The 16,955-nt window shown below is 52.0% G+C and overlaps 1 protein-coding gene across 2 annotated transcripts in view; it reads left to right on the top strand.

Moving 5' to 3' along the window:
• Window positions 1-1,426: 1,426 nt before the first annotated feature.
• The window catches only part of nbeal1 (neurobeachin-like 1), a 30,842-nt gene continuing 15,313 nt past the window's right edge, over window positions 1,427-16,955 (top strand). Inside the window, exons 1-16 of one of the 2 annotated variants that reach the window (XM_072699885.1) lie at window positions 1,427-1,941; window positions 2,651-3,082; window positions 8,538-8,629; window positions 9,130-9,291; window positions 9,375-9,456; window positions 9,743-9,870; window positions 9,954-10,036; window positions 12,112-12,197; window positions 12,290-12,632; window positions 12,741-12,847; window positions 13,081-13,164; window positions 14,031-14,114; window positions 15,338-15,436; window positions 15,573-16,144; window positions 16,520-16,652; window positions 16,775-16,894. In XM_072699885.1, the coding sequence (XP_072555986.1) occupies window positions 3,032-3,082; window positions 8,538-8,629; window positions 9,130-9,291; window positions 9,375-9,456; window positions 9,743-9,870; window positions 9,954-10,036; window positions 12,112-12,197; window positions 12,290-12,632; window positions 12,741-12,847; window positions 13,081-13,164; window positions 14,031-14,114; window positions 15,338-15,436; window positions 15,573-16,144; window positions 16,520-16,652; window positions 16,775-16,894 (2,226 nt within the window). In that variant the 5' untranslated portion in view covers window positions 1,427-1,941; window positions 2,651-3,031. The remainder of the gene's footprint in view (window positions 1,942-2,650; window positions 3,083-8,537; window positions 8,630-9,129; window positions 9,292-9,374; window positions 9,457-9,742; window positions 9,871-9,953; window positions 10,037-12,111; window positions 12,198-12,289; window positions 12,633-12,740; window positions 12,848-13,080; window positions 13,165-14,030; window positions 14,115-15,337; window positions 15,437-15,572; window positions 16,145-16,519; window positions 16,653-16,774; window positions 16,895-16,955) is intronic. The other variant, XM_072699886.1, reaches the window with a different exon arrangement.

Genomic DNA, 16,955 nt, shown 5'->3' with positions numbered 1-16,955 from the left:
GCTGTACTCCAAACTGCTCCATGCATTCATGTCCGCTCAATTTCCAAAAGCATGTCTAACCCTAATTATCACCTCTGTAGAACAATCTACTGAACTTTGATCACACTTTGAAAAAGTGTGCATTTTAATAGCCTACATCAGCCTGCCACTCCTTTGAATCAGTCCATGACAGCGAGTCACAGACGAAGGTCAGGGCCTGTATCAGGAACCTGCAGTCTGTCCCTTAAACAAACAAATCCAGCCAAACAGGTTTCTCAATGTGACCTTCTGCTGTCTCATACTGACAGCAAAGATAAATCACGGCACTGGGTATCATGCTTAAAAATATTCGGTGATACAATTAATAAGTATAAATAAAATTATAACATTCTGAAAGAGATAATTTTTAGGATTTTCTGGAAGTGGTTTCCTGTGACATTAAGAAAATAAGTGGTAGGAAAACAAGTGGGGTAAATGGATGGATGGATGGGTGGATGGATGGATGGATGGATGGACAGACGGATATAAATGTTTTACAAAATAGTTATCAGTCAAAATGTAGCTATACTTAAAAGCATAAATAACACCCGGTGTTTACTTAGTCCAGCTTAAGTGCCTTAATGAAAATCACATCTTTAACTGTTTGCCCCTTCGTGTATTCTAATATTTTTCAAATAAATAACCATATATGTAGTTTCTGATGGATTCTCCTTCAACCATTTCATACCCACCTGCTATATTTAATTATTACATATTATTGTTGCTTTCTTTCGGCATCATTTAAAACAAAATCATTGAAAAATCAGTTTCAAACCAGGACTTTGCTAATGTCACGTTTTTCATGTTGTTCATTTACATTTACTGCATTTGGTAGACGCCCTAAGCCAGGGCGACTTACATTAGTGCTTACAAGTCTCATCAATGAATACAGTCTGTTCAGAAACATCTAGGATTGCTAGTATGACTTTATCCTAATGAAAATAAATAATATTTTACTAACAATATGGCGGAGACTTAGACGTGTAGCTAACTCAACGCAGTGCGAATTATTGCCCTGGAAATTTTACACGTGATGTTCAGTAATAGCACTATATCGACAGCAGATGGCGACCTCTCCCAATATACTGTCCTGCAGGTAAGACAAAACTAACACTGTCCAGGTCTCCCCTAAACGTAATTTCCCCCCCATTGGCTATGAAACCGCACAATTTTCAGTACATTAATTCTTTAGTGTTTACACAATATCTTGAGGATATTAACGACACGGGAACATTCAGCAGAACAAAGTATATGCTATTTCGCACAAAATTGCCAAACAGTTTTTCAAATCTTGCAAGTTATCTGTAATTCGAATAGTTTCACAAGTAATGTAATGACTTTTCATTTCCATATTCTAGTTATTCAGTCGTTTTAACTCAGCAAGTCACGTTTTATTATAGCCCACGGTATAATTTGTGTAAAGCAAGTAAGAGACATACTTAAATACGCGAATCGGAGAAGCTAGGCGCGTCTCGGACTACTGATTACGCCGTGTTTTGGACCTCGGACAGATATGTACCTCATTTTAATCGATGTCCAGCCCTTACCGAACCGAAGTTCGGCGCCCTAGCAACAGTGACCCACCCTTAACGACCCGCTGACCGCCGAGCTCCACATCGTCGCCGTAAAGGAGGGGTAGACTGTCGTAAAGCAGACGCGCCGATTAGTCAACAAGCCGTCAGCGGTGGCCGCTGGCTTTCGGAGGGCTGCGACGGACGCGACATCACCCTGGCCTCTCCGACGTCCTCGCTGTCTGTCAAGGCGACTTGTGAATGTTTGTTTCCGTGAGGGAAAGTGCGGCGACGCGACGAGATTTCCCCCCTTGCAAGGACGGAGACGAACTGGCCATTACGTCTGGTTGAAGTTTTCTGCTTCGCCTCCCGCTGATCTTTCTGGTGAAACGCTGCCGACTTGTCGACACAGGTAGGTGGCTACTTAACCAGCACCAACCTGTGGTGATTTAGCAGCCCAGGACTTCCACTAACTACCTGGCCAGTGGCTAGCCATCATAAGAGCAGCAGAGCCAGCTTATACGCCGGCCTGTCGGTGTATGGTTCCCATTAGGACGGTTTGGCTCTGCCTTTGTAAGTACCGTGAACATCAGCTCCGGTCGTTGGCGAATTATAAGCCGATTGAAATATATACGTTTATTAGGCGAGCGATCTGTAGGTATGTTTTTACTTGGACTGCGTATTGTGGGCTGTCATGCAATGTCAGTCATGGGATCCAATTACAAATAACTGTACTAATGGGTCTCAGGCTGCCCGGTTTCGTTCAGCGTAGTCGCCCCGCGGTGTCTGTCCGGTTACCCTGCGCCCCAGGGACTCGCCTGCGCTACCTTCCCCGAGGCTGTTAAATCAACGCCGGCGAACCTAATAAATCTCCCACGCACGGGGTGGAAATCTGGCTTTTTTAAGCCGCGCCATAACATCTGCTGGATTTTGCTTGATAATTAACTGTAGTTGATGCCCTGTCAAGTGTTCCTGGGGCTTGCGATCGTGTTACAGTCTCCCTGGGAATTTGACTAACAAATCGTCACTTTCACAGAGCCCTCTGCCCAGCTGTTCTCCGTCTCAGTTTCACCTTTGACAGTTGTGTGTGTGTTTTCCTCCCTTTTCTTTTCACTTTGCAGCCGTTAAACAGACGGAGTGTCGCTTCAGCTGGACCGGCCGCAGGACGCGGACGAGCGGCGTGACGGAGTGATGCGCTGAAACCGAAGCCGAGCTGAGTGCGGGGCACCCGGCATAACACAAGCCGCCCTGCCGGCCTGTCACCCGGGGATAAATAATTAACGGCGGAGAACTTAACGCCGTTCAACACAGGACTGGCTCCCCTCACCAAAAAGGAATAACAGCTTTTGTTCTTCTTAAGTCAAAACAAAAATCCATTTTAAAAGCGGCCCACCACGTCTTCTAGTCGGTGGCCGACCTGCGGGCCATGAGGAGGGACCGCCGAGACAGAGGGCTCTCTGCTGCAGCTTCCCGAAGCGGCCGGCGCTGACGATCGGGCCGGGATGGCCTCCAACGAGAGACTGTACGAGGTGTGGATGCTCTACTGCAGCAAGGTAGATCACCCGCAGGCCCTTTCCGACGTCGATCCGAGTTTGTTGCACTGCTTTGGGAAGGATTAAAATCACAATATCCGCTCTATTTTTATTGACAGTATCAGTGTTTTGGTCATTTAGAAACCACTAAAAACAACGAGACGTATGTATGTGTGATACGCGTACCAGGACCTGGCGGTATTTACAGGACGGAGCTGGGGTTGTGGACCCGAGGGTGGCGGTGATTTGAAGCGTCCGCCTTGGTTTCGAACCGTCCTGGGCTTCGGCTTAGGGCAATGAGCATGAATTCAGAAGGGCATAAAAATACTTTGTTTTGTTTTTAAAAACGCTACACCAGGAGTTATGTTTTGTAGTTGTTATCGTCTCCACCGTTTCTTCACACTACGCTCTTTCACGTTTCCAAAGGTCGTTGGATAAAATGATTTTAAGCAATAAATTTACACAGTAATGGATTTCTTTGAAGTGCTTCAGCATTTAGAGGAGGGCAGTCTCTCCTTCCCACTGCCTAACAAACTGGGATGTAGTGCCTCGGGCGGACGTAATTATTTCGGCTGTGGGCTACTGCAAGGTTTGCCAACTTTCTGCAACCCGAGGAATCTGCTTAGTCTGTATTGCGCGCGCACGCACAGATTCAGTAAAATGTTGCGCTTCATTGTGCGCCGCTAAACCGTTTTTCTGTGGTAAAACGTTTCATTTCCTTTTTCATTTTTAAGTCTGAGTCTATCTATTGTGTCCTGTTATTGTATATCATTGTTAAATAATGCTTACTAGTTGTGCAGTTTTATATATGAAGCTATATTATTGTGGGGAGAACAATGTAGCGATTTTTGGCACAGTGGTTACAAGTTTCTACACTTTCTGGTATCTTTATGCCTGACTGGGACCCATGTGGTGCCTTGCAGAGTGGGGCCCGTGATCTTATGTGAGCGACGTAGCCTGTCCAGCAATCTGAAGCTTCCAGCATGCACACAGTCCCTGCTCGGTTCATCCCTTGAGTTTAACTGAACGTTTTGACATACTTCTTGTGTTTGTGTATTGCTAGACCGCTCTGAAGCGCAGAGGGTTGCGTTGCCTGTGCTTGGGCTCTTTGAGTAAAATGCACTTTGCTATATTTTGGAACTTGTGGAAAATATCAGCTTAAGCTTTTTGACCCAGGATTTGCTGCTGGGGAGGTTCCTCCGAAGTCCCACAAGGCTTCCATGTTTGGCTTTAGCCTTGGTGTCTGCTGAGTACTTTGCTGAACTGCTTATTTGCCCTGTTGAAGTCATCAGTCTCCCAGAAATCGAGTTGTCAGGTCTTCAGTGGGCTTCGAGATGACTCTCCTGTCAAGGCTCTTCCCACATTTTTCCTGGCTAAACCCACAGGGTGCCTTTTGTCCGTCCTGGGGAGTTTCACAGATCACTGTATTCCATCCCTCTTTGAGAAGCTTTAGGGCGTAACGTCCACGCGACGCAGGGATCAGTTGCGGCCACCACAACTTCCAGAACCGGTCGGGCACTTTGGCTGTTGGGTTTGGAATTTGACTGTCATTCTTATCAGGGCGCTGTGCCATTAGGATGATGCAGGCAATGTATCTACAAAGGGAATATCAGATCATCAGGGATGAATAACGATCATTCAAGGGTAATTTATCTGCATTTTATTATTGGTTTAGGGTACTTTTGTCATAATAAATAATTGATCTTCCTGGGCTTGGTGTCTTTTCTGCCGGTTCTCTTTCCACCCTCCTCTCCATTTTTACCCTGCAAGCCACTGAAATGCTTCTAGGAATCACTGAAGGCATTTTTTCACCAGGCTTTGCCCTTCCTGGGCTCGGCCCCTCCCGTCTTGCACAAGGAGTCCTTTGAGCGGCTGCTCCGGTCCCCTCAGCTGCCAAGCACTGTCCTGCTCTCGACGTGCTGCTTCCAGCTGCCCCATGCCTGGATTCGCCCAGGCTCACCCCTCCCTGCGGCCCCAGGCCGGTTGCCATGCCGGCAGCGGGACTATGTGTGGCAGCGGCGCGGTGGGTCGTGGGAGGCCGGCCTGCTCCCCCATTGCAGGTCCCCCTTCTGTCAGTGCTGCTGTAATTATTAACCTCGGGGAGCAGCTGCTGGCGCCTGCTTCTCTCAGCTCAGAATCATAGGCCCCCATTTACCCGAGTTGACTGCAGATTCCTGTCAAGGCTTCTCTTTTAAGTCAGTTAGCTGTGCTGTCCTGTAAGAGAGGGCTAGCAGAGGCTGGTGGGGGCACCAGCCCTTCGAGGTCAAGGGTTCGTTCTTAGTCAGTCTGCTCTGTCCGTGGCTGGAGGTTTGTCATGCTGCTGATCCGGAGGCTCTGTGTGTGTTTAAGCTCTCGCTATTGTTTGTTAGTGTGACGTGTGTTCATTATCAAATTCCACAAACTAGACCGAGCCTAATACAGAAAAACTTTCTGCCAAGCAGTGTCTTAATCGTGTGCCAGTGGGGAGCGTGATACGGCTTTCGATCTTCTTTTAGGGAACTGTCTCGAAAAGGAAGCCGGAGGAATGAGTCTGAAGGATTATCAGGATTTTTGTGAGCAGTGGAGGGAGATGGGAAGCACTAGGAGCAAAGAAACTGCAGTAGTTTCACATATTTATCCAAGCAGATTATCCTTGTTTCTTAGTTACAGTTTAATCTGCTTCCGAGGGGGCCAGACTTTTTTTTTTGGGGGGGGGGGGCATATGGAAGAGCTCGCTTTGCAATAAAATAGCAAGAAGGTCCCTCTGTTTTCGCTGGCCGTCTGAAGTGGTGGACTCTGACCTGTTCAGTCGGCCTCAGTGACATTTTGAGATGTCCTCCCCACACCCCCTGTCAGCTCTGCCAAAATGGCCAAACTGCATGGCAGATCCGCCACAGGCGTCTCCCCCTGCTGGAGCTGCCCTCCTCTGCGCTATAAATACCGGCAGCATGGTGACATCAGGCACTTGTCAGGCTCTGCCTTCCTCCCCATCCCCCGTTACAGCTAACCATTTTTGTAGGACTGAGGGCCCCAGCCCCTCCCACTGCTCTGACCTCATGTGTGATGCCTCGCTCCTGCGTAGGATCCAAACATATCCATCTAGGATCCAGATGCAGGTTGTGTCTTGTCCTTCCTCTTATTTTCTGGACCTTTGCTAAAGCCTGTGTTATCTGTAAATGTAGAGTATATATCGTGGAGTGAATCTCCCGCGCAGTGTTGGCTCAGCTACCCAGAAATGCGTATGCTGGTGCGCGTCAGGCTTCCTTCGACCTGTTATCCGTGACACTTTTCGCAGTTTCTTGGCTCTGCTGTGTGGCCATTCACCCACCGCTTGGCTCATCATAGCCCTCATGGGCCTGCTGCACGCAGAGTGGGCCGGCCTTCCTGAATGCTCCACTGTCTGGCTCGACACTGGCCCCTGGGCGAGAACGCTGCCACAGAACCACTCCTCGACACAGCTGCTAGCCTCGCGACAGAAGGAGCGGCGTGGAATTCGCCAGATCCCACGTTCCCCGTAATGACAGGTCTGGGAACCGCGAAAGCCAAGTTGCCCAAGTTGCTGGTGGCTGTTTAAAGTTACGGCTTTGAGTAGAAGCGTCCTGCTTTAAGCAGACCGTCCCGGAGCTGTAGCCAGGTGCCTGGGGACCTACTGTATGTGTCAGACATAGTGATGCTTAAGAGGGGGAGAGGGACTCCCACATCCTGCTGCCACTGGAGATGAAATCTTGGTAGGAGACCTGGGGTCGCCGAGGTCCTGGAGCTCTCACAGGGAGGCCCAGATCACGTGATTCGGGCCAAGAGGCTATGTTAAAATGTCATGTGAGCGGGACTGCTGGCTGTAGGAAGAGCAGGCTTGACAAAAGGATCACATGCGGGGCATTAAGTGCTCGTTTTACACTGTGCGGGTGCTGCAGGGTGGACCCTCACCAGTCCGCTGTCTGACGATGTGCTTCAGCCACCTTTAAGATGAACCTAGACCCTGATCTTCTGAAGGCAGTAAGTAATACAGGACATGTTCTTAAATGTGTGCATGTGTTTGCTGCCTTCACATTGGGAATTGTGACATTTAAATTGGCATGTAGATGTTCTGAGCAGTTGTCGACTTTCAGGCTGAAGTCTTTGGCAGGGAGTGCTTTAACTTCACCTCTTGCCAGTTGCATCTTGGTTCGGTGTCGGCCTGTTACCTCGTGTTGGGTCAGCTCGATCCAAAACAAACATCGCTTCAGTAGCAGAAGGTGTTTCCCCAGTAACCAGCCTGTGACCGAATGAGTGTTTTGTCAGATGCAGGCTAACGCATTGAAAAGGTCATTTCATACACACACACACACACACACACACACACACACGCGCACTCAGTCACATGTGCCTCCTCCCATTGTCGTCACCAGGAATGCAGGAGAGAGAGCTTCCCTTTGCAGAGGACTTTGACTCAGACATTAGGCTGCCTCTGCTTGTCTGTTAGAGTGCATGCTGGGATTCAGGCCTCCCGTTGATTCCACACGACCCCCCCCCAGAGATTAGTGTGCATAGCCAGCCACCTTTTTTCAGGCTGGATGACTTGCATCAGGGATTCTGTTGGTGGTTCTGTCTATTAAGGCCCAAAAGGGAACATCCTGTCCATCGCTCCACATTCCTCCCACTTCCTGTTGCTTGCCTGTATGTGGCTGTTACGCTTCTATGGTTCCTCGTCTTCCTGCTTTATTTATGACCTTTAATACGTGCAATAATTTGTCAGCGCTGTCATTCTGCCGTAGTCCTGCTTGGCTGTGCGCTCTCTGAGCCGTCGCAGTTCTCGGATGCTGGCAATGGGTCACGTTCCCGGAATGCCGGGAATGCCTGCGAGACGGAGGCGTACGATTGTGCTCCAGTGCTGGGAATGTGGCAGAGCCAGTTGAGAGGAGTCCAGTTTCACTGGAACCAACCGGCTCTCTGTGATTCCTGCCCCACCGGTTGGGTCAGGTCGTGTCCTTTTGCTTCCTCATCTTTCTGTCAATATCAAACACATCTTTGTTTTGTTTTGGACTTCCATCCACCATTCCATCCATCCATCCATCCATCCATCCATCCATCTGTCTGCCCATCTCCTAACCACATTTCCTTGTCAGGGTCACACAGGAGGGATGGTGGTGGTAAGTCTGTCCCTAACCACCAAGCCACCATGTCCCTCCTACACTCTTCCATGGTTACAGTATGTCCACTTCCTGTCTGCCATTGTGAATAGTGGTGATGAATCCTGCTCGTTTCGTCTGCCTGGTCAGCTTCTCGGTTAAGTCCTCCGTTCCTCCTGCTCGTTTCGTCTGCCTGGTCAGCTTCTCGGTTAAGTCCTCCGTTCCTCCTGCTCGTTTCGTCTGCCTGGTCAGCTTCTCGGTTAAGTCCTCCGTTCCTCCTGCTCGTTTCGTCTGCCTGGTCAGCTTCTCGGTTAAGTCCTCCGTTCCTCCTGCTCGTTTCGTCTGCCTGGTCAGCTTCTCGGTTAAGTCCTCCGTTTCTCCATCTGCAGAAAGACCCGGACCTCTTAAAGCTGTGGCTGGAAATCTTCATCAGCTCCTATGAAAAATGCCTGGATGTGGATTTCGAGAAGCCACCCACGAGGTGAGGCGATGCGATCCATACCTGTCTGGCTCTCCGTGGCGCCACAGTGATTTGTGGGCGGGGCTAATGGAGCAGCTCCATCATGTATGCAAAAGCTGTTATAATACTCCTGTGGCCGCGATCTGCCCCTCCTGTCCTGTGGCCACCGGGCCGGGGGCTCTGCCTGTGCCGTCCTATGCGGCCGCTGTAAGTGTGTCAGCCTTTGTGAGGCCATGTCCCCAGGGCCTGGCTGCAGTCACATGACCAGTGGAATGTCCAATCGCTTCGGGTTAGGTAACACTCAACATGAGCTGTGGGTGGGGTTTGCAGGGGGGCACCAAGTGTCGCGTGAAACGGAATCCCATTAGCTGGACTGCTCCATTAGTCCTCTTGCATCATAATTGCACATCTGACCGGCTGCTTCTTCGAGTCTGTCAGGCCCTCGCGTGAAGATAAAAACACATGATGACCTTCTAATCTCCATGATGCCCCCCTCGCCCATAAACGGCTGCCCACCGCAGGCTGGAGGAGATTCCCCCGGTGATGTCGCTGCTCCCAGACAACATCCTGCAGGTTCTCCGGCACCAGCTCCTGCAGTGCGTCCAGAAGGTGTCTGTGGGGCTGGAGCCCGAGCAGCAGGACCTGTCTCTGCTGCTCGTCAAGTTCCTCATCGTGGTGTGCAGGTGTGCATCGCCGTGCCCCCACCCACTCTGTCTTCATGTGCGTGGGGGCCCCAGGATAACCTGCAGGCATGATGTCTTGACAGGAACCTTTCCAATGTGGAGGAGATTGGCACTTGCTCTTATATTAACCACGTCATCACCATAACGACACTGTACATACAGCAGGTGAGTGTGTGCGTGTGTGTGTGTGCGGGAGAGCAGGTATACCTATCCTTATGGGGACACAATGTGTGTGTGTGTGTGTGTGTGTGTGTGTGTGTGTGTGTGTGTGTGTGTGTGCACACGCATGCGTTTGTACTTTTTTCCAACCTTATGAGGGCATCTTGGAAGCCCAGGACAAAACAAACCTTGTAGGTCACCTTTATAAGAAAGAAAGATCTTATGAAGGTTTGGAGGTTTGTGATCTGCTCGGTGTTCTGTGGGTCACCTGTTCCTATCTGTCACCCCACAGCTGAAGACGAAGACGAAAGAGAAGGAGCTGGCTGATCAGACGCCGGCCGAGGAGTTTGTGCGGCACGCCCTGGCCTTCTGCGAGAGCCTGTACGACCCCTACCGCAACTGGCGGCACCGGATCTGCGGGTAGGCCAGGCACCGCCCCCCTGCCCGGTACGTGTCACCCAAGTGCAGAAATGACACCGACGGTCTGCTGTGTTTGTCGGTAGGGAGCAGCTGAGCCCCGCAGAGACCAGTCGCCAGAAGTACAAAGCTGCTCAGCTCACTGTGGAGTTCGTGCCCTTTTTCTATCGTGAGTTCCTACCCCCCTCCCGACAACTTCTATGGTTTGGAGATTATGACACATCTGTCTTCATTCATTCATGCGCCTGCGTCGTCCTGAACACGCCTTAATTTCATGACTCTGTCCGTATGGCTGGTCAGGCGTGACCGTACAGGATGGTGATTCTGCTTCGGATCCTGCCTTGCTGACATGCTTTATTTTTCTGGGTGGAGTGACGCAGATGAGCAGAGGTGTGCTGTCTGTGCCAAGGTGGCCTCGGGCGCGAGCTTGGCGAGATCTTTGCTGCCTGAGTGATGAGTGCGGTTCTCTCAGCGAAGCCGATAGCGTTAAGGAAGCAGCCGCATCTGTCTGTAGGCTGGTGCTCTGGGCCCAGATGGTGCCCCCCCCCAGGAGAAAGAATCCGTGCTTTGTGCAGAGCACTGGCTGAGGGTGCTTAGATGGGCCGATAGTGGGAAGGCAGGCATCCGTGGGCCTGCAACTTATCTGCAGTGCCGGTATCTGTGGAGCCTGTCTGGCAGCTGACTCTGCGTGATGGGGCAGGTCCGGGTGCGACAGGTGCTGCGGGGGTCCGGGGGGGCGGGGGGACATGTCAAGATTCAAGATCCCTTAATTGTCACATGCACAGTCATACAGGTACAACATGCAGTGAAATGTATCCTGAACCACTCTTTTGACTGCAACTGTTACAAAGGATATGAAATAGAAAGGAGAAATAAATAAAATATTAAAATAGAACTTTGAGTATAATACGGATTTGAAACAGATTTACAGATGTGCGATATGCTGTAATAAGTTATAAGGTTAAAGTGCATTGTATGGAATGATGACAATGAGTATGAGACCCTGAGATGGTTGCTGTCCAGTATAGTAAAAAAAGTACTATAATAATACTATAACACTGTAGAGAGAGAGTGGGGGGGGGGGTCCATCCCTATGGATCTCACGGGGGGTCATCTGGATCCCGGTGATTTCGGTCGTACTTGTGTGTCTGTGAGGTGGATAAATGTTCAGCTGTCAAAGTCAAATTTATTTATAAAGCACATTTTAAAACAACATTTATTGGCCAAAGTGCTGTACATTAAATAAATAAATCAAAAATATAAAAAGGAGCATAAGAGAAGATAAAATCGTGACAAAAACACAGATAACCAGATCATGGTGTTAGGTGAGAAATGCCAGCACAGGGCTTCCTGCTCTCCACAGATGAACTGCTACAGCTGTTCAGTATAGACAATCTCCTTATTCCAGACGTCTCAAAATGAAGGGAAAATAAATGATCTTATGTTGCATGGGTCAAATAAAGCAGCTCATTTTATGACATTGCTCTCAAAACAGAAGGTGAATGTTTCTATAACCTTTTTGGGAAATGGATCTGAACAGACGCCTGACCGCTTATTAACTGGAAAGATCCTCGTTTTAAGGCAATAGTCTAAAGTAAAATTAAAATGAATATTGAAAATCACAACATTTTTAATATGCGTGCCATTTGACCGTGTTTTTAAACAAAACGCACCAAATGAAATGCTTCCTTGCCCCCCCGACCCCCCCATAAATTTTCCGTGAGACACTAAATGAACGGTTTGATTTTAGCTGTGAATTCTGGGATTCCGTGCAACCTCACAACTGAAGCCTTCCCTTTGTTTACAGCCAAGAAAATATATTATAGGTCTCTGAGAATCTTCGCTCCACCTGGTTTAATGTACAAAAAATATGTCAACATAAGTGATATTTTCTTGTCCTGTATCTGGTTTGAAAATGTATCAATATGCTGTAAAAGTTCGATATGCCGCCCAGCGCCAGCCGCTCCCTCTCCCTTCACCGTATGGAGAGTGTGACCGGCCTTTCATTCCAACAGCAAGCTGCACAAGGCTGAGGAATAACAAAGGCTACAGCCACCAGCAGGGGGCGTGATTATATAAAGGTTTCGTGAGGTTCCCTCAGCGTATCTATGGAGAGGAGACACTGTGCCACATTTGTTTAGGGCACCTTAGTGCGGAAGGGAATCGGGTGTAATGGCTGCTTATGTCGACCCCCCCTGCTGGGTGAGTATGTTTAACATGACGCCTGTCCCCCCCCCCCCCCAGAGTGCTTCCAGGAAAGTGAGCATCTGAAGAACAGTCTGAAGTGCTGTTTGCTGCACCTGTTCGGGGCCATTGTGGCAGGGGGACAGGTGAGCTCATAGCCATGAGGGGTCCTTCACAGGGCGGCCATGTTCAGATGGGTGCCAAGCATTTCCTGACGTGCCTGGCCCCGCCCCCGCAGCGGAACGCGCTCCTGGCCATCTCGCCTGCCACGATGGAGGTGCTGCTGCGCGTGTTGGCGGACTCCGAGGCCACCGACGGCGACGCCTGGGACTCTGAGGCCCCTGACCGCCGGGCCCTGCTGACCCTTGGCTGTCTGCGTGAGGTGGTTCACCGGCTGCTCGCAAGCAGCTCCGACCAGCGGCAGGTGGAGATTGGCGCTGTGTTGGAGAACTACTTCAAGCTGCTGAACTCGGACGCGGCGGCACTGCAGGCCAAAAGCGGGGGGCCGCAGCCTGCCCAGCCCTCCCCGCGCTCTCACCACTGGGAGGCGCGCTTTGTGGCCCTCCAGGTACACATGCTAGGTGAGAGAGCTGCCCGCCCCCTCCTGCTTCGCTCCCCCCCCTACCCCCACCCCCCCCAAACGTGGTACCCGTAGCCTGATGCCCAGTGTCCCACCGCTTTGTCCGCAGACACCATCAGAGCCATGTTCCAGTGTTCGGACCGGCCCGTCCTGCAGGCCATCTTCCTCAACAGCAACTGCTTCGAGCACCTCATCCGCCTCCTGCAGAACAGCAAGGTAGTTCGTCGAGGCATCTGGGCAGCCCGCACCCCCACAGGCCAGCTGCTCCTCTGCACTGCACGGCCAGGCCCCGCCTTTCCCGGTGACCCCTCCCCCCACTCCCCCTGGCCCCGCCTTTCCCGGTGACCCCTCCCCCCACTCCCCCTGGCCCCGCCTTTCCCGGTGACCCCTCCCCCCACTCCCCCTGGCCCCGCCCACAGCTGACGCCTTCCTTGTTATTCACCCAACAGCTGCTTAATGCTAGGTGTAAGACAGCAGAGAAGAGCCAGAAAGATTTATCCAACAGATTACTGACAGGAGAGAGTGACCCCCAGGTACCGCCACGCTTGGTGTGCCTGCCGCCCGCCACCGGCCCCGCACCCATCCCACTCCACCACAGGGCTGTGTGGCTTCTGCTGCAGGCTCCTGCAACATCCTATTACCTTGAAATCACTTTAAAAACGTCAGCTGCCTGAGGCTGAAGAGTGCCCTCTGGTGGAGTGGTTTCTCACTACTTCCACTCTGTGGATGATCGTGTTGCTGTACACTCGCCGCCGCTGCCCCCCCCTGCCCTCCACCCCATGTCTGTTCTCCCATGGGTTTTTTGGTTTGGGTCTGCTGGTGTCGCTTGGTGCCCCTGTGTTCTGTCTGTGTGCCCGTTGACGGCCTGCCTAATCCAGTTTGGTTTCCGGGTGTGGCTTCTGTCCTGCCCCATCTGGGGCGGAGCAAACGTGGCGAGTTTGGGGGTGGGCAGACTAATAAGGCCCTAGGTTTTATGTACCCCCATGTGCTTCTAGCTTTCTGCCATAAACAGAAAGCCTCTGTCATGGCTGACAAAGCTCTCTGGGGTGCAAATCGCTCTGCAAAATGACCAGAGAGTTTTGAAGCCCGTAACTCCCCCTGGTGTCTGCTGTGGGTCACACTGTGGTGGCTCATCATGTCATTAATGTTGTTTTCTTCTTCTTGGTGTGTCGGCTGCGGCATGCATCTGAAGGCATGTTGTCATTGTCTGTAGTGTGACCTCCCCGGCGCCCCCTACTGGCGGACCTCATGACATCATCCATTTTCATGTGTTCTCTGCATGTGGGCCTTGCTGTGTCTAGGGTGGGACTGAAAGGGGGCGGGCACTGTCATGAGGGGGGTGGGGAGCAGTGAGGAGGGGGCAGGGTGAATGTGACCCGTGTGTCGCCGCTACTACCAGGTGTTCCAGGGCCGGCTGGACTACCTGGCGGTGGCCACCATTCAGACCCTGACGACGGTGATGCACAAGTCCCCAGCTGCTAAGGTGAGGCGCAGAGAAGGCCAGGGACCAAAGCCAGCCGGGAACCTGGTCAACCACTTAACCTTGGGCTGCTACTCTGGAACCTTAACTTTTATTTATGCTTTTAGTTATTAACGTTCATAAATAAACTTTGATTTGATTTGATGAAAGACTTGGGTGTTTGCTAGTAGTCTGACTGTATAAATGGGGGAAACGCCTGGTTCGCTTGTGTTTCTCAGTCATTGTAGCTGTCCTGTGTGTCAGTCATTGTAGCTGTCCTGTGTGCCAGTCATTGTAGCTGTCCTGCCTGTCAGTCATTGTAGCTGTCCTGCGTGTCAGTCATTGTAGCTGTCCTGCGTGCCAGTCATTGTAGCTGTCCTGCGTGCCAGTCATTGTAGCTGTCCTGCCTGTCAGTCATTGTAGCTGTCCTGCGTGCCAGTCATTGTAGCTGTCCTGTGTGTCAGTCATTGTAGCTGTCCTGCGTGCCAGTCATTGTAGCTGTCCTGCCTGTCAGTCATTGTAGCTGTCCTGCGTGTCAGTCATTGTAGCTGTCCTGTGTGCCAGTCATTGTAGCTGTCCTGCGTGCCAGTCATTGTAGCTGTCCTGCCTGTCAGTCATTGTAGCTGTCCTGCGTGTCAGTCATTGTAGCTGTCCTGCGTGCCAGTCATTGTAGCTGTCCTGCGTGCCAGTCATTGTAGCTGTCCTGCCTGTCAGTCATTGTAGCTGTCCTGCGTGCCAGTCATTGTAGCTGTCCTGCGTATCAGTCATTGTAGCTGTCCTGCGTGCCAGTCATTGTAGCTGTCCTGCCTGTCAGTCATTGTAGCTGTCCTGCGTGCCAGTCATTGTAGCTGTCCTGCGTGCCAGTCATTGTAGCTGTCCTGCGTGCCAGTCATTGTAGCTGTCCTGCCTGTCAGTCATTGTAGCTGTCCTGCCTGTCAGTCATTGTAGCTGTCCTGCCTGTCAGTCATTGTAGCTGTCCTGCGTGTCAGTCATTGTAGCTGTCCTGCGTGCCAGTCATTTTAGCTGTCCTGCGTGCCAGTCATTGTAGCTGTCCTGCGTGCCAGTCATTGTAGCTGTCCTGTGTGTCAGTCATTGTAGCTGTCCTGTGTGCCAGTCAAACTCTTAAACTCAGTATTGTTGAGAATGTGGGTAGCAGATGAGGCAGAACGACAGCCTGTGTCCGCAGCGCTGGATCGCCACAGAGTGCGTCTGCACGACTCACCCCCCACCCCGCCTGTGTCCCGCAGGAGGTGTTCAAGGAGCGCATTGGCTACACTCACCTCTACGAGGTGCTGGTGTCCCAGGGCCAGCCGTCCCGGCACCTGCTGAAGGAGCTCATGAATATGGTAATGTGTGTGTGTGTGTGTGTGTGTGTGTGTGCGCGCGTGTGCGTGTGTGTGGATGCATGTGTGTGGATGCATGTATGTGTGGCGGGTGGGTTCCAGTCCCCCCAGCTGCAGCAGCCTCTGCCGTCCCCCGCAGGCCGTGGAGGGTGAGCACACGTCCGTGGGCATCCTGGGGATCAGCAATGTGCAGCCGCTGCTGCTGCTGGTTCAGTGGCTGCCGGAGCTGCAGTCCCCGGAGCTGCAGATCTTCACGGCTGACTGGCTGCGGCGGCTCTGTGGCCTCAACCGGCAGACACGTGCCGTCTGCGTCAACGCCGCCATGGCCATGCACATCCTGGACACGCTGGGCCACCATGCGCGGCTGCACCGCGCCTGTGCCGAGAGCCTGGTGTCCCTGCTGGGGGTGCTGGGCAGCCAGTCCCTGAGCAGGGCGGAGCTTCTGCGCCTGCTCCGCCTACTGCGCACGGGAGATGCCCGCCAGCCACACCCCTACGTGGCGCCAGTTCTTAGGACCATCCTGGGCATGGTGCGCAAGCAGGGCCTGGAAAGTGCTATGCAGTACTTCGACCTGTCGCCCAGCATGGCGGGCATCGCCGTGCCCACCATCCAGCGCTGGCCTGGCTCCGCCTTCAGCTTCCTGGCCTGGCTTTCCCTGGACCAGGACCAGCAGGGGCCTGACAAGGGTGACAAGAGGAAGCAGCTCTACAGGTGAGGGGAGCTGGGGGGGGCTGAAGACAGGTTTCCTTCTTAAGATGTTATCAGATTACAAATATATTACGAATTCTCATTTTTCCAGGAATGTCTGCAGCACTGCCTTTACAGCAGTGAAAAAGGATCATGTTTTATTTATGCTGCTTGTCTATTATTGATGTGGTCTTTGAATTGTTCAGTTTGTATGAATTATGTACATTCCAGTCGTGTGCAAGTTAATAGTTTGACCAGCGTGTTACCGACGGCTGTTCTGAGGCAGTATCACCTTTAGGTGGCGCTCTGACCCTCAGAGAGGGCGGGGCCAGTGTACAGTGAAGGGGATGGAGCCGCAGCCCACCGCTCAGCCTGCGTGTGTCTCCTCTGTGCACCCAGCTTCTTCACGTCCAATGGCACCGGGTTCGAGGCCTTCATAAGCACGGCCGGCGTGCTGGTGGTGGCCGTTTGCACCAGGAAGGAGTATGTCACCGTCATGCTTCCAGAGCACAGTTTCTGCGACTCGCTCTGGGTGAGTGGGCCGCCCCCCGCCGCCCGGCCAGGGCCCTTTGTGTGCCGTATGACGTGCGTCTGTGTGCCATGTGACTTGCCGTGTGCACGTCGTGCCGTCTGATGTGTGCGTCTCCCCCACAGCACAGCATTGCCGTGGTCCACATGCCTGGAAAGCGGCCCTTTGGACAGAGCCTGGTTTACATCTATGTGGACGGCCAGCAGAAGCTGTCAGCCCCGCTGAAGTACCCAACTATGACAGAGGTGTGCAGCCGTGTGTCCGCCCTGCTAGGGGGCACCATTTGCTCTGAGCTGGCCCTTCTTT

The sequence above is a fragment of the Paramormyrops kingsleyae genome, chromosome 1 (assembly GCF_048594095.1).
Source record: "Paramormyrops kingsleyae isolate MSU_618 chromosome 1, PKINGS_0.4, whole genome shotgun sequence".
In the NCBI taxonomy this organism is placed as follows: domain Eukaryota; kingdom Metazoa; phylum Chordata; class Actinopteri; order Osteoglossiformes; family Mormyridae; genus Paramormyrops; species Paramormyrops kingsleyae.
The sequence above is the reverse complement of the archived record's forward strand: the minus strand, read 5'-3'. Positions and strand labels throughout refer to the sequence as shown.